Source organism: Manis pentadactyla, chromosome 2 (genome assembly GCF_030020395.1).
Source record: "Manis pentadactyla isolate mManPen7 chromosome 2, mManPen7.hap1, whole genome shotgun sequence".
Taxonomy (NCBI): Eukaryota; Metazoa; Chordata; class Mammalia; order Pholidota; family Manidae; genus Manis; species Manis pentadactyla.
The window spans coordinates 187,583,740-187,599,368 of NC_080020.1; the positions used below are offsets into that span (position 1 = coordinate 187,583,740).

General features: G+C 36.1%; 1 protein-coding gene across 1 annotated transcript; it reads left to right on the forward strand.

The window, feature by feature from the left end:
* Positions 1-2,102: 2,102 nt before the first annotated feature.
* On the forward strand, positions 2,103-2,984 carry LOC118932446 (ubiquitin carboxyl-terminal hydrolase isozyme L3-like). The gene has a single exon (XM_036925928.2). It carries the CDS (start codon positions 2,149-2,151, stop codon positions 2,839-2,841), a length of 693 nt encoding a protein of 230 aa, XP_036781823.1. The 5' UTR covers positions 2,103-2,148; the 3' UTR covers positions 2,842-2,984.
* The last annotated feature ends 12,645 nt before the right edge of the window (positions 2,985-15,629 follow it).

Consider the following 15,629-nt stretch of genomic DNA (forward strand, 5'->3'; position numbering starts at 1 on the left):
GTTCCTTCAGATTTTTGGCATTTTTATCCACACTGAGCCTAGAGGTTCACTAAAGTGAGCCACACTCTCAAAAGGAGAGCTGCAATTGGTATTATCCAAAAAGTAAATTCCAGTGTAAAGATTCTGTGATTTGCTGAAAGTTCAATATTGATACTTATCACAAATATGTTTATATTTTAAAAAACTCTGTAGTAGTTTTGTTCCTTCAGTTTTTGCTTTGTTGTTATACTCCACAGATAAGTGAAATCATTTAGTATTTATCTTTCTCTGCCTGGCTTATTTCACTGAGTGTAATACCCTCTAGCTCCATCCATGTTGTTACAAATGGTAGGATTTATTTTCTTCTTATGGCTGACTCACAGAACCCAAGAATGGACTAACAGTTACCAAAGGGAAAGGGACTGGGGAGGATTGAGGGGAAGGGAGGGATAAAGAAGAAAAAGGGGCATTATGATTAGCACACATAATGTGGGGAGAGGTGCCCAGGAAATTCAGTACAACACAGAGAAGACAAGTAGTGATTCTATAGCATCGTACTATGCTGATGGACAGTGACTGTAATGGGGTATGTGGTGGGGACTTGATAATGGGGGGAGTCTAGTAACCACAATGTTGCTCATGTAATTGTATATTAATGACAGCAAAAATAAAAACCCTGTAGTAGTTATTTATATTCTTATGAACATATTGTATAGTTGTAGCATGCAATTTTATCCTTCACAAGTGCAGCAGTACACTTAGGTGAATCTTTAAAACTTTATAGTGTTACATGAAATTAACCTTGCATCATTGTGCTTAAGTAAAGGATGTTTTGAATTTTTCCATGATTCAGCACATGGAAGGAAAGTTGGTAGCTACAGGAACTCTTTGGGAGAGAAGAAGATGTTCAATTCCTGAAGGAAACAAATTCACCTCAGAAGGGCTTTAATAAAATACAGAGAAGCTGAACTTGTACTTTTTCTTGTTTTTCCCTCTTTCCTTAGGCTTTTCTCCTGTTTATACCTTGGTTCTGTTCTGCTAATTTCTTCTTTTTCCCAAAAAATCTCTACTTTCCCTCTCTAATTCTTACATGGAATCAATGATGAAACTGATTACCTATAGTTTTCTAGGTACATCTATATACAGCATGTATGTTTAAGCTATTCTGTGGCAGAAATTATGATCATCAAGTATCCCAACTGCTTTTTTACTTCCTTGTTTTCCTTTCATTTATATTGGGGCCATGTGTCTATGTCTAGCAAATGGACTATGAGTGCAAGTGAAATGTGTCACTTCCAGGTCAAGGCAGTTAAGAGCAATATGCCTTCTCCATCCCTCGTTTCCTCTACTTTGGTGATCCTAATGTGCACAAGTTCTAGATGGTGAAGCCATAAGGTAGAAGAGGGTTGCTCAACTCATATTGGATTTTAAGTGAACAAAAACAGCAACAAAAAATTTTTGTAGTAAGCCTCTGAGATTTTTGGATTTAGTCTAGCCTATCATGGCAAATTCAAAAATTGGTAGCAGAATTGAGGGACTGCCATCGCAAAAATATAGAATATGGTCTATAAAATATCTCTTAAGCTTGAGATAGACAATAAGGAAACAGATATTAGAGGCTAGAAAAAAGTGGCAATTTTTGTTCTACAGTGACAAATCATTTCAGAAAACCGTCATCAGCAGGAATTTGGGAAGCAGACCATGCATGTGTACTGAGCTGGCAGCTCTAGGTCACGGGATTAGGAAGGAAAACATTAGTAGTACATTTTAGTTACTATTGACTGTGTGTGATGAGGTATTGTAAGAATGAGATTAGCTCAAGAAAAAATTGTCTGGTTTGTAGTAGGACTGAAAGGAAATACAGGATTCAGAAAAACCGATTGCTTCTAAACTCATTCAGTAAGAAATGGTATTAATAAAGACTGAGGATCCAAGGTCCACTAAAAGCTACCAGCTAGGTAAAATGACTAGGATCAAAATTCAAAATAGCATTGAGCCTTCCATTCAGTTATAAAAGCCTTAAAATAACTGTCATTTTCTTAAAAGGGAAGGCTTTAATTTTCTATTGATGTGTAACAAGTTACCACAATTTTATTAGCTCAAAAATACACTCATAAGGGCGGAAGCGGCGGCGGCGGTCAGAGCCGGAGCGGGGCCGGAGCCGCGGCCATGGAGGGCCCGCGCTGGCTGCCGCTGGAGGCCAGCCTCGAGGTCACCAACCAGTTTCTCAAACAATTAGGTTTACATCCTAACTGGCAGTTTGTTGATGTATATGGAATGGATCCTGAATTACTTAGCATGGTACCAAGACCAGTGTGTGCAGTGTTACTTCTCTTCCCTATAACAGAAAAGTATGAAGCATTCAGAATAGAAGAAGAGGAAAAAGTAAAATCTCAGGGACAAGATGTTACATCATCATTATATTTCATGAAGCAAACAATCAGCAATGCCTGTGGAACAATTGGGCTGATCCATGCTATTGCCAACAATAAAGACAAGATGCACTTTGAATCTGGATCAACCTTGAAAAAATTCCTGGAGGAGTCTGTATCAATGAGCCCTGAAGAACGAGCCAGATATCTGGAGAATTATGACGCTATTCGAGTTACTCATGAGACCAGTGCCCATGAAGGTCAGACTGAGGCACCAACTATAGATGAAAAAGTAGATCTTCATTTTATTGCATTAGTTCATGTAGATGGGCATCTCTATGAATTAGATGGATGGAAACCATTTCCAATTAACCATGGGGAAACTAGTGATGAAACTTTACTAGAGGATGCCATAGAATTTTGCAAGAAGTTTATGGAAAGTGACCCTAATGAACTGAGATTCAATGCAATTGCTCTTTCTGCAGCATAGCTTGTTCAATAGTGGAAACACCAAATATTGTATTATTTGCAACAAAGATGAAATTTCTGCTGCCATACACTTACTCAAAATTTTTGATATTTTCATTAACTTGACTGATTAAACTTTATGTGAATTGAACTTTGAAAAAAAAATACACTCATAACTTTATGGTATATAAATTACATCTCAATAAGACTATTTAAAAATTGTCTATTTGTAGTCTCATACTTTCCATGGAGTCTGGACATGGGTTCACTGGTTCCTTGGCTTAGTATCTCTCAAAATTGCAATCAAGGTATCAGTTGGGACTGTGGTTTCATCTGATGCTGGGGTTCTTTTCCAGCTCACATAGTGTTGGTAGAATTAATTTCCTTAATCTGTAGAACTGATAGCAATTTTCTTCCTTAGGGCCAGCAGAAGAGAAACAGTTTCTGTGGCTTCAAGTGTGACCTGTAAACCATCTTTTAAAGGCTTGACTGATTGGGTCAGGCTTACCCAGGATAATCTCCTTTTTTATCTCAAAGTCAACTGATTAGAGACTGTAACTGCATAGGTAAAAAATTCCTTCACATTCATCATCTTACAACTTGATCTCAGAAGAGAAAGCCATCATATTCAGATGTCTCACTCACACTCATGGGAAGGATGTCATCCAGTACACGATCACCAGGAGGTGGCATTCTCGGGGGCCATCCTACCTACCACAGAGAGACACAGAAAGATGTGGGAGAAAGACAGAAAGAGAAAGTTACAGGGATTACAAAGTTAGGAAATAAAATAAATCTGGTAACAGTATCTTGCAAACAAGTTTGAGTGTTAAAACTCGCAGGCACATGTTACTGGAACAAAAGATTACAAACCTAGTATGTTTTTAAGGGAAATGTACTGCCAAAAAAATATTGACTTTGGCTTTTAAAAGCCTTTGCCTATTTGAAAAAATAATACACCATTTTTCCATTTTTAAATTGTTTATCTTGTTCCTGTTTCTGTTCTTATGTGTAGTGGTGGGGTGGTAGGGAGTAGGCTTGGATAATAAAGGTTTTTTTACTTTTTTTTGAATTACATACCCAGATAGAGAATCCTGGCACTTCTTGCCCACAAGGTAGATGCAATGATTTCATGGGACTTTGGAGTATCTCCACTAGGGAGTCGTTGAGTGTATTCTATGTATAGGAAGAAGGAAGAAAATAGATACTGGGTGATGAAATGTGAAGTGTGGCAGTGACAATGAAACTTACCAAGTTTTCCTCATAGCTCCTCTGTATTTTCTAGACAAAATTTCTTTGCTCTGATGAGCCTCTTTATCATTCTCAAATATTCATTCTCTCTTTCCATATGGCAGGATGAGACATTCCTGCCCATTGTCTTGGGACTTGTAGTGCTTCCTCTTGGAGCAGTATGTATTCCTGTCCATACTTTGAACAATGAAATGTAAGTGGAGATGATGGTGTCAATTTTGAGTAGAATTTAAAGAGTCATTTTATTGTTTCTGTTCATTGATTTGAATCCATGAAGAGTACTAGGATGAAAGAAATACATTTCAAGTAGGGTGAATAGCATGAGAAGAATTTGTAGTACTGAGCATACTTTACAGGTATGATGAACAGAATTGATTGGAAGGATAGAGTGATTATGTTGGGTTAGGGTCATTTATACATACACACACACTACATATACATATATATATATATATGTAATACACACATATTTTTCCAGAAGGCTGGCTATTATGTACCAGACCTTATACTGGTAGGTATAAAAACAGTTCATAGGCCCCAGTCTAACCAAAGTCACAGTTAGGGTGCTCCAGTGGACCTATCCATTGGAAATCTTGCAGCTGGAGATTTGAAGAGGCACATGCATACTTATATTTTAGGTATATGATTCAGGATATAAAGAGTATCTAAGAAAAATAATAGGCAACTTAGTACAAGATTTTTAAAATAGTTTTATGTGATATTTCTTGCTTTTTAAGTCTGATACATGAATTGTTGAATTTGTGTATGTTGTTAAGAAATACTTTCCTATAGAAATACTGATCAAGCATTTCCAGAGCATTCCTGCTTGGTCACTTACTAGTTGGGTGACATTGAGCAAGTTACTGAATGCTTGCTGAGCTTCAGTTTCCTCATGTATAAACTGGCTTTAATAACAAAATACAGTTCACAGGAATTTTGCTAGAAACCAATTTACTGGAATAAGTGCATGAAAAGCACTTAGCACAGTGCCTGGTACATGGGAGGCATTGTTACCTCTCTTCTTTTCTTCCTCTTCTCCTCCTCCTTCCTCACCTTTGAAAAAAGGGAATAGGGAATATGTGACTTTCTGCTGTTTTACTTGTTTGTCTAATGTATAAATTAATGAATTACTATTTTTCCTTTTTTCAAATACTTTTCTGTATAAATACCCTTAAGAACTTTCATGGGGTTCTTTATTTTTTATTCTTTGTCTACCTGTAGCTAAAGTGTTCTGCCTATTATATGATAGCCCCAAACACACACACACACATATACACAAAACTAACCATTGTGTATTGGTGTTAACTATTGGAATAAAAAATACGGTGTCAAGAAGGAAAGAGAAAGAAATGTGGACTTCACACGTGTAAGCGACCTCACACATGACTGTAACACTAAACACTCCCATGACATGGCTCTCTTGAAGGAAGAAGTAAATGTTGACATTGGCAAATATTCCCTGCTACCTTTATAGACATTGGTTTTGTTCAAACCCTTGACAGTTTTTTGGGTTTTATTTTTTCATTTAGAGTAGGCGTCAACAAACTACAGCCTATAAGCCAAATCTGGCCTACCACCTGTTTTTGTAAATAAATTTTATTGAATATAGCCACCCCCATTTCATTTTCATTGTCTGTTTTTGCTACAATGGCAGAGTTGAGCTATTGCAACACCATATGGCTTACAAAGCCCAAAATGTTTATTTTCTGGCCTTTTACAGAAAGTTTGCCAACCTCTTGCTCAGATGTATGACCCTGTACATGTGGAAAATGATTATGTCTTCAACCTCTAGGGCAAACTATGCTTACTTAGCCCTTTCCTCTTGGCCAGAAAGGCAGCCTGGAGAGAGAAAAGAGCCCTTCTTTTCTTTCTTCCCCTTTGCTGTCTGGTAGTCTCAAGCTTACCATACTCTTGGCTTTTAAGTAGTCAGTTTCTAAATCACTGTATTATGTGCTTGTCTCTCATCATAACCTAACAAATGACAATGTATCTGCAGCAAAGTTGTCCTTGGAGAAATGCCAGAAGTTCTGTGATCATTAGGAATCATATCACAATTTCTGGGGGCCTTTCTAGAACCTCAAGAGAGAGAAGCAAGGCTTTTTCTTCCCTAGTTTTGAAACGGACCTTCTTACACTTAGATCTAAAAACCATATTCATGACAGTAAACTTTTCTTATGTAGTTGGCTAGTGTGAAGATCGACTAGTATGCTGTTTGCCATTAAACTGGCAAGTAATGAAATCCAATTGGATAATCTTGCTTGAAATTTTGCTTCTTAGACCTGTGCCCAGTCTGCTGGACTGATCACACACCCCCTCTGATATTTAATGATAAATAATAGACCAGTAAGAAGTATTGAAGAATTCAATTTGATAGTTTTGGAATGACTAACTACTATCTGCAGTGGAATTATAAAAATGAATTAAGGGTTTGCTTCAGTTTATCAAAAAGCTGTGAACTGTCCTTGAAACACTGTGGATTTTAATTGCTTATAATGTCTACCTAAAATGATGCTGTGAAAAGTAAATTTGATATTTTTCCCTTTTTCGCACAAGTAACAATTTTTTCATATATAGATAAGGGTAAAAACCTACAAAATTGTCAGAAGTGCTGCTTCCCACTTTATGAACCCTGAAGTAATGGCTCAACAAGAGGTGCATACAGCAGCTTGGTATGGAGTGTGAACACATTCTGTATCAGTTGACTGTGAACTGAAGTATCATTTTCTGTCTCATCCTGGCACCTGGATAATATTAAATTTGAACCTTTTATTTGATTGATACATCTCAGCAGCAGGACATTTAGACATTTATGTCATAAAACCAAAATGAAATATTTTATATCACTGAGCATGGCCCTGCAAGGTACAGTAGTTAAAATCAAATGAAGTTAGCATCAATTTTACAGTTATTTAAAAAGCATACACACAGGCACACATGTGCACACATACACATAAACCCACTGTAGAAATGCTCCCCTCTTTTTGTTTCAGAGTGACATTTAATAAAAACATAAAGTTTACCTAAAGAAGCTGAGGTGGCAGCTTTAAATGTAATAAACAGGGACCTACTTACATATGCAAAGCAGGCACTCACAGGTGCAAGAAAGGTAATTGCTAGTGCAAAATATGCCATTACCTGTTTTGCAGGCACAACTGCCTGATTTGTAAGGGCAGCTAACTGATTTTGTCTTCCTCTGCATAATTTTTATGCACAAATTAGTTGCTTTGGAGAATTTGGCACCAATATTTCTCTGTTCTTAGACCTAAAATGTATTATGTATAGAAGAAAATACAAGCTTTACAGTCAGCCAGTGAAATGCATTTGTTGTCTATTTTTATTTGTGAAAACTAAAACACAGGAAGGCTCTTCTGGAATCTTATTTTTCTTCCCCTGATAACGAGGTTTTTTTGTTTGCTATAGTGTTTTTCATTAGTGCTTTAAAATCTGCTGAAGCTAGGCGACAACTTGCCTGCCTATTAGTTTAACTGAAGGCCCATCACTGTGGTGCATTATGCATTGTCTTGGGAACAATTAAGACATGCCATCCCCACAAAGCAGTTTTTAAGTGGGCAAAACATATTTAATGGTAGGGTTTGTGACACCCAGAATGGAAATACAATGAAAACTATAGGGAATATGTACTTACCCTAACACTAAGCAGGTTCCTTGTAATTCACATATGCTCTCTTGGGGATATGGCATCCCGAGTGTACATTCTGAGTGTTGCTAATGAAATGTTTATCATCTATGGCAGCCTAAGCAGAAGGGTGTAATCTGTGGCCAGCTAAAGGGCACAGTTAACAACAGCAATAATGTAAATGTAATATGTACATAATTATTGATCTGTTTAGTAAAAAGACTTTTGAATAACCATATTTAGGGCTAGGTGCTAAGGTATCTTGGGAATCAGGATTCAACAGTTTAGCAGTTGATGGATTTGGACAGGTTACACAATGTCAGTCTAATGGCATCTAATCAATACAGACAAATGTGTTAGGAAGGTAGTTTGAGAAATACCTTCATAATGTGTAAAAAAGACCAGATTCAGTATCCCCTTTCCTTTCTTAATACGGTATACATATATTTCTAAAGCAAAAGTGTTTTTTATTATTTCTATCCCAAGCACTCATGGTTGGTCAGATTAAAATACAATGTATGGCCAGTTCCGCAAACCTGTTCCTATTATCCTATAATATGAAAAATCATAGTGTCAAAATCAATGCAAAACTTGCATGTCACTCTTAATGTTTCTCAACATAACAATTTAGGAGCCTCTGGGAACAAACAGTCAAGACAAATTGTTTAAGTGGCATTTCTCTCAATAGAAGGCAAATTTTGTGAAAAAAGATTTGGGGAGCAGACTCTGAGGCCACAGACAGTTCCATTTAAAATAATTAGTTTAGAGGACACATTTCTTGTGACAAACAGGGTTGTCCATGGCGTTGTAGCATTTCAGTGACCAGATTTCTTGCAATGGAGTAAACTGAAGTTTCTCTAATTAACTGGAGGAAGAAGTTTTTCTATTAAGCCTGAATTTTCACTTAAACAGTCATTATTGCAGGGAATTCGAATCAGTACTTGGTCTCAGGAGGCATGTAGATCCAGATGGCATGGTTGTGTTTCTTTCCAAGATCTGTTCAATAAATTGTACAAAATGTTATCAATTGCTTTCTTGCTGGTAATTTTTATTTAGTTTTTTATTTTCATTATTTTTAAGAACAGGTCAGATAAAGTCCAGAATGCAAATTTAATCTCTATGTGAAATAGTTTTCTTAGCCTTATTCTGTTTCATTGTTTCCTGAGAAACTTTGAGCAGGCAGAATTTGGTCTTATTTCATTAGTTCTGGCAACTATAAGGGATAGTTAATAATGTTCTTTCAAAGGAACTAACATATGAATGAACGTCTGTAAAATAACATAGGAAGAAAGGAAGGAAAGAAAAGCTCTGTGGAAAGGGTTGGACAATATTTCTTTCCATTTTATACAAGAATATTTTTTTAGTGTGGACAGTGATCTGAATGAAATGTGTTTCTGAAAGCACAAGATATGAAAATGTACTGTAAGAGTTCTCTTTTGAGAACAATTAGTATTTCAGATATAAAGTATAGGTACAGTCTCAGCATCTTACTGTCAAGTACAAAGAATACAATAGGCATCTTCACTGATTAACCATCCTGAATGTCAAAGAAGTTATCAATGGCCAATGAAAGAGTAAGCCCTCTCTTGATGACCCAAATTAATTATTCTTTTCCAAGAAATGTTTGTGCATATTTAAGAAAAAGTAGTATTGAATTATCCAATTTTAGGCAAGCATGAATGGAAAAATATGCCATCAACTTCAAAAGTCAATGAGGACAAATTAAAGTACAATATTATCATAGCTGAAAGACATATTTTTGCTGAAATATACTTTTATTTTCTTATAAATTTATTCTTTTTCAATGAAGGCAACTCTTTGTATGTATAAGTAAATGTATTTAATTTTGATAGCACTATATGGCACTTTATGGAAAACATTTACAAACCAGATAAAATGTTCCTTGTGGAGTTGTGTGCCTTAAGTTTTTTATTTGGAACACATTAATATCCTATAAACATTCCTTTTTACAAAATATTTATCTGGTATGGAAAGTAATGAGTCTGTTTCATTATATAAAAAGGCAACTGGAAATGATAAAGGAATAGTAATAACACTGAAGCAAAATAGGAGTGAAGCCCTTTACAAAACGAGAATTGATTCTGAGGGGGATCAATACATGGTTGCATATAAAAATTACACCTACTTTGGAAAATACAATAAAAATGCCAAAATCCGGAAATCATTCATGGAAAAGTGAACTCTTAAGAATTAAAATCACAAAATAGAGACTTAGGTGAAGTTGTGAAAATTGTTTCTGAAAATATTGATTACAAGCCAGTAGAACTAAGAGAACTGTCTCCAAACATACATACTTTCTTTTAGGACCTAGGTTGCTTGCTCTTCTGCTTGTCCTTTCTCTACTCTTGTCTTCTTTCCCAGATACCACGTGAAGTACAATTTTAGGCCTCTCCTCTGTTCTCTGGGCATGAACTGCCTGTGTTGCTTGTGCTCTCAAGGTTCTGATATATCATGCCCCACTTAATTGTATCTTTGAATCAGGAATTGTTATTAGTGAGGAAATTTAGCTTACCCAGAGAACCATATCCAGAAGGAGAAGAAAGCTGGTTCTTTTTTCAAAGTTGCAAAGAAATTTGAAGGAAGAAAAAAGAGTAGTCTTTCAAAAAAAAGAGAGAGCAATACATGATCTTTAGGTTCATATGCGGGCATCTCTCATCTTGCCTCCATTGATTAGATATATTTTCCTTGGGTATGGCATGGGATAATTTCTTTTTATTAGAGCTAAGGACTTTCATAAAGGCTTTTTCCAGCTGCTAGGTTGGGGCAAATTAAAGGAAAAATAGTTCAAGCCATGAAAGTTAATACTCAGAGAAAATAAAAATGAGCAGTTATTGCAATCAACATCAACTCAATGATGCATTAAGTGGTATCTTCTTGTTTGGAAACAGGTTTCCACTACAAAATTATCCTGGATTCCCTCCTTTTAATTGCCCTATCACCTGGTACAATTATTTCCATTGACTTACTTTTTCAACTGAGTAAAGTGTTTGAAGAGTTAAACACTGTTTTGCTCAGGCTTCTCCCCAAAGTATGTAGCTCAGTATCTCAGGAAATATTTATTAAAATAAAATGAATATACTTATATGTTTATATCAATAAACATTTAATGACATCTATTATGGAGAAGGCAATATGTGCTAGAGCCTGGGAAAGGGAAAACAGTAACATTTAATGGCTTACAGTCTAGTTGAGTTGGTGAGTGTATATTAAAGACAGATAAACAATAGCAGGAGATAGCACCTGCTAAATATTAAGTGGGATCGTTAGAAAGTTTAGAAGCTAAAGAGTTAGTCACCCCTCAGGGTTGGGAAGGGTAAAAAAACATGGATTTCTTATATATTTCTTCTGTTGCTTCTGAAGAGGAAACATTGACCCTCTGTGTTGTGGTATGCACCTGTCAGTGGGACCGAAAGTCTTTGGGTCCCTTCTTGGTTTTCTAAATACCAATAGTACACAAGAAGATGGAGCATGTAGAGTTTTGAAAGCATGAAGTATTTGAGACTTTCTGTTGTCCTGATTAAAAGATATCGGAACAGTGTGTTCAATTCTGTCACTTCTAAATACATCGAGGCAACTTTTAATGCTAAGTCAGAAGCCACCGTTACATATGCTGCACTGAAGTGCAGGCCTGATGTGCCCTAAGACAGTGGATGGGTTTTAGCACAGCAGGATGGCCTGCCTGGAGAGAACTCCAAACCAGGAATCCTACTCGGGTTGGGGCAGATGCTTCACCTACACTGTGATCAGGTGAGGGGAGGAGCCCAGTAAAGTAGGGTGTGGCATCTAAAGAACAGAGTAGCAGGCAGCAGAAACCCAGTTAAGTGTTAAGAGAGTTTCAGCAAGACTACATCCCCATTGGAAAGCAGAGCTGGATAATGAACATCTCCAGTTTTGTCAACTTTTGAGTGGTTAATATTCACTCATTCAATCATTCATTCATCCAATTAATAGTTAATGATCCCTCTGGGGATCTAAGGAAGGAACAATGTAAGATATATCATGTGCTACAATAGAAATTAGTAAATACAATGGGAATAAAAGTAAAAGAGTACATAACTTTGCCTCAGGGAGGGGGCCAGGAAATGTTCTATAAAGGAAGGGACCTTTGACCTAGATATTAAAAGATGATAGGTTTTCACAGAAAGAGAAGAAAGGGCATTTCAGAGAGCAGCTAGGGAAAGTTGAATTTAGTTCTGCACGCACTACTTAAACATGGACTTCTCTGCTGTAATTGTATGTCTTAGTAGAGGTTTTGTAAGGAAAACTAAACATGTGAACATATTTTGAGTCATTTAATGTTCCTAAACTTACCATTATTTGCTAGGCAACACGCTGGAAAAAACAGCCTATAAGGTTCAAGAGACTGTTGAGATATCAAATATAAATGACAGATATAATTCTGAAACAGATGTAAATGAGGAATAAACTGGGCAGTTAAAGCTTTTATTTTAGCCTTCTGGCATAGCCTCAATCTTGTCTTTGGGCAGATTTATTGTTTTATACAGAGATGATCTTAACAATGGGAACTTAATAAACATTTGATGAGGTAATAGTGATTGGTAACAATAATAAAGATGATGACAATGATAATATTATTACATATAGTGTCTTTTAAGAATCTGTATCTTTCCTGGATTTTGATTCCTTCCCCATTTAAAGAGATGGCTCAATCCCTGATGGATCTGCTGTCCTTAGTTGAGTGAATTGTCAGGCCTTTCTTAGGACCCAAATCCACTCAACTAATCTAAATCCCCTCAGACACAAGTAGCCTTAGGAAAACCTAGTTTGAGCTAATTGGGTTGTATTGTATATAAGTAATTCAGATGAGGTATTGAAAACAAGATTTTAGAGTTTACAGAGGATACTAAAACTGGAGGCTGAGCAAATAATGAGGAACAAAACAATCAGACTCAAAAGGATTTAGATTGTATAAGTAATTGGATCAGCAGATGGCAAATGCAGTTCAGTACAGGGAAATGTAAAACAGACTTGAAGCAAAAGAAACAAACTAGAGAATGTGTGCTAAGTGGAACAATCATCCAGAACACTGACCAGGAAATGGAAGGAGGGGCTATTAAAAAACATAAATCATGGCAACTCTTAGCTTATGGCTAATTCAGTTTTAGAATCTTATCAGCAAGAATATGTATGTGTATTATCTATAGTGGGAACTTACTGTACCCTATGGGAACTAGCAGTATGTTTTTGATTTCAATCATTTCACTGCTGTTTTGTAGAGACACCTTTCAAAAATTCTTAAGGTGTTACTTTTTTTAATGCAGATTTTCTCTCTCTCTCTTTTTTTTTTTTTGTTTAGGCTTATGTTCATTATTCTATAATTACCCTTCTCAGACATTGCTGGAAAGAGTCAGAACAATGTTTTCAGGATATTTTACTAATTACCCTATATTTCACCATGTCAGAAAATCCCCAGGGGGATCCACATACGGCTATCACACTCCCCATTTGCCCCATTCCCTGAAGATGGTAATGTACACTTTGCAGGGGTGGGAGATCAACTGTTCAGTGAGGCGAGTTATAGGCAGTGCATTTAAATTTGTGTGTGTGTGCATAAGAATTACCTGGGCAGCTAGTTTAAAAATGGAAATACTTTGATTCCTTCCCCAGAGGCTGACACAGCCCAACTGAGAAGGAGTCTGGAAATCAGCATTTTGATTAAAGAAGCATTCTTGATGACGCTGATGTAGGTCATCTTTAGGAGACGTTTTGAAAAACAATAGGTAGCTGGGGGAAAAAAATACAGAAGGAACACCAGTTCTTGTCCTCATCTAACCGAATGATTAACTTGTTGACAGTCACATGCTCAGGCCTCATGTTCTTCTAGAAAATGAGTATATCTGTCCCGCATAACTGACAGAGGAACAAATGAAACGTTTAGAAATCTTATTGCATACAAATATAAGCATAAAGTAAAATGCTTGCCAAAATGTAATGTGTACTATTGTGATCCCACAATAACGTGCTTTTAAATGGATGTTTGAGGCAGACATCTATACCCAGCCGGAGTCAGATTTTCCTTTTTATCTGTTGCCACAGGAATTCTCACCCATAGTTGATCTCTGCAACCAAATAGGTACTGAAAGTAGTAGGTATTTTCCTTTGTGTACTTTTTAAAAGTGCTAACAGAAGGTCACTAACTGTGTCCCCATGGTTTTGTTACTCCCAGGGAGCAACGTTTTGAATAGCAGTCTTCAGTGTTTAAATTCAGTTGCATACTCTATGGTCACTGATACTCAACTCCAGCTTTTGTTGTTGACAATAAAAATGACTTCCACTGGCCCGACAAGTACATGATAATCACTCTTTCATCATCTACTACTGAGGTCAGTTTCTCATCTGAAGAAAGTAAAACTGAAGTCTGTTTACAAATCATGCAGAGTCCATTGAGCAAAGTATACTGTGAAATCAATTGATTTTAAGGATATGTAAAAGATTTCATAGTTCTTTACTTACTGAAATTCTGCATTACCCAGGCAGTATTGTCTGGAGTGTGTCAGTCGGCTGAATTAAACAATGATAAACCCAAAAACTGTATGGATCAGCTAAAATGAGACATTCAAAGATACTGTGCTGTAGGATGAGAGATACAATAAATACATGGAAGAGTATATAGTATGCACAGCTTCCTCAGTGCTGATCTTGGCTATATAAGCCTCTCTTTGGAACAGTCTGTGAACATGGCTACCATGTTTAGCTGAGCAGTAAGCTAGGTGTTTAAAAATATTTTTTCAGGTGCTTTTTTGTATTCATGATAGATTCACAACACCAAAAATCAATCTCAATCAAAGCGGCAACTGAGTTTATCATAAATTAACATGAAAAGGTTTTCTACTGAGTAGATGGTTAATTACTATCTAATTTGAATAATTTTGCATATTAATGAGAAATGAATGAAAATCAGTTTTAGATTTTTTAACTTCAGCTGAGAAACCCGTGGAGATAATGGATCCTTTTTAAGAGGCATGTGATCTCTGTTACTAAAGGAGATACTGATTTTTTTTTTAGTTTACTGACTTGTTTTAAGTTGATTAATGGATTAGTGTTTTGCCATTAATAAGCTATATCCAAATGAAAGACAACTTCATTATTTGACTCTGTAGCCCCTAGCTGCCTGCCAGGTAAGAAAAATGGAAAATAGATGAAGAGTTTGCTAAGGAAAAATATAACCTTGCACAGTCCTTCAAAACGTCTGGATGCAGACATTTGTATGTTCCTGATTAGGAATGGATTTTTATAACTTGCATTTTTTTAATCACATGAAGTTCTCTATATATTGTTTTCAAATAGTATTTAGATTTAGAATATACATAGTGATCTGAAGTAGGAGTACACTTTTAAATTATCACTATATTCTCCAATTTGTAAAAGTGACTGACAATTGCCTCAGGCCTCAGAAATTATAGCCAGCTAGAAGCTGAAAGTCACTTTTATAAAGTATCCCTGAAACCTTTTTTAGTATTAGCAAACAAAGAACAATATTTCTTATATTTTTTATACCCATTGAGGAAAAAATAATTTAAAGAACTAACTAGTTATCTCCTTTCTTACATTTCACTTTCTACTTTAAGGAATGGTTTATTCCAGTCTTGTCATTACTACATCAGTCTCACACTGATTTTGAAAGACCTCAGATAAATAAGAATGTTCTTGCAGATAAGTGACTTGGCATTATATTTTGTCAAGAAGAATCAGGACTGGTTTGGAGTCATGGAATGTCAGTGGGCACACAGACCTCGGGGCACAATTATATTCAAGAGTTGCCTTTGGATTATTTAACTCAACAGAAGAAGAAAAAGTTAGATAGAGTTTTCTCTCTAGGTCCAGAGGATACATCTTTTACATTACAAAAAAGTCCGAGAACATGAAATCAGTCACACGTG

Coding starts and splice junctions, on each gene's coding strand:
- LOC118932446 (XM_036925928.2), top strand. CDS start 2,149: ATGGAGGGCCCGCGCTGGCTGCCGCTGGAGGCCAGCCTCGAGGTCACC.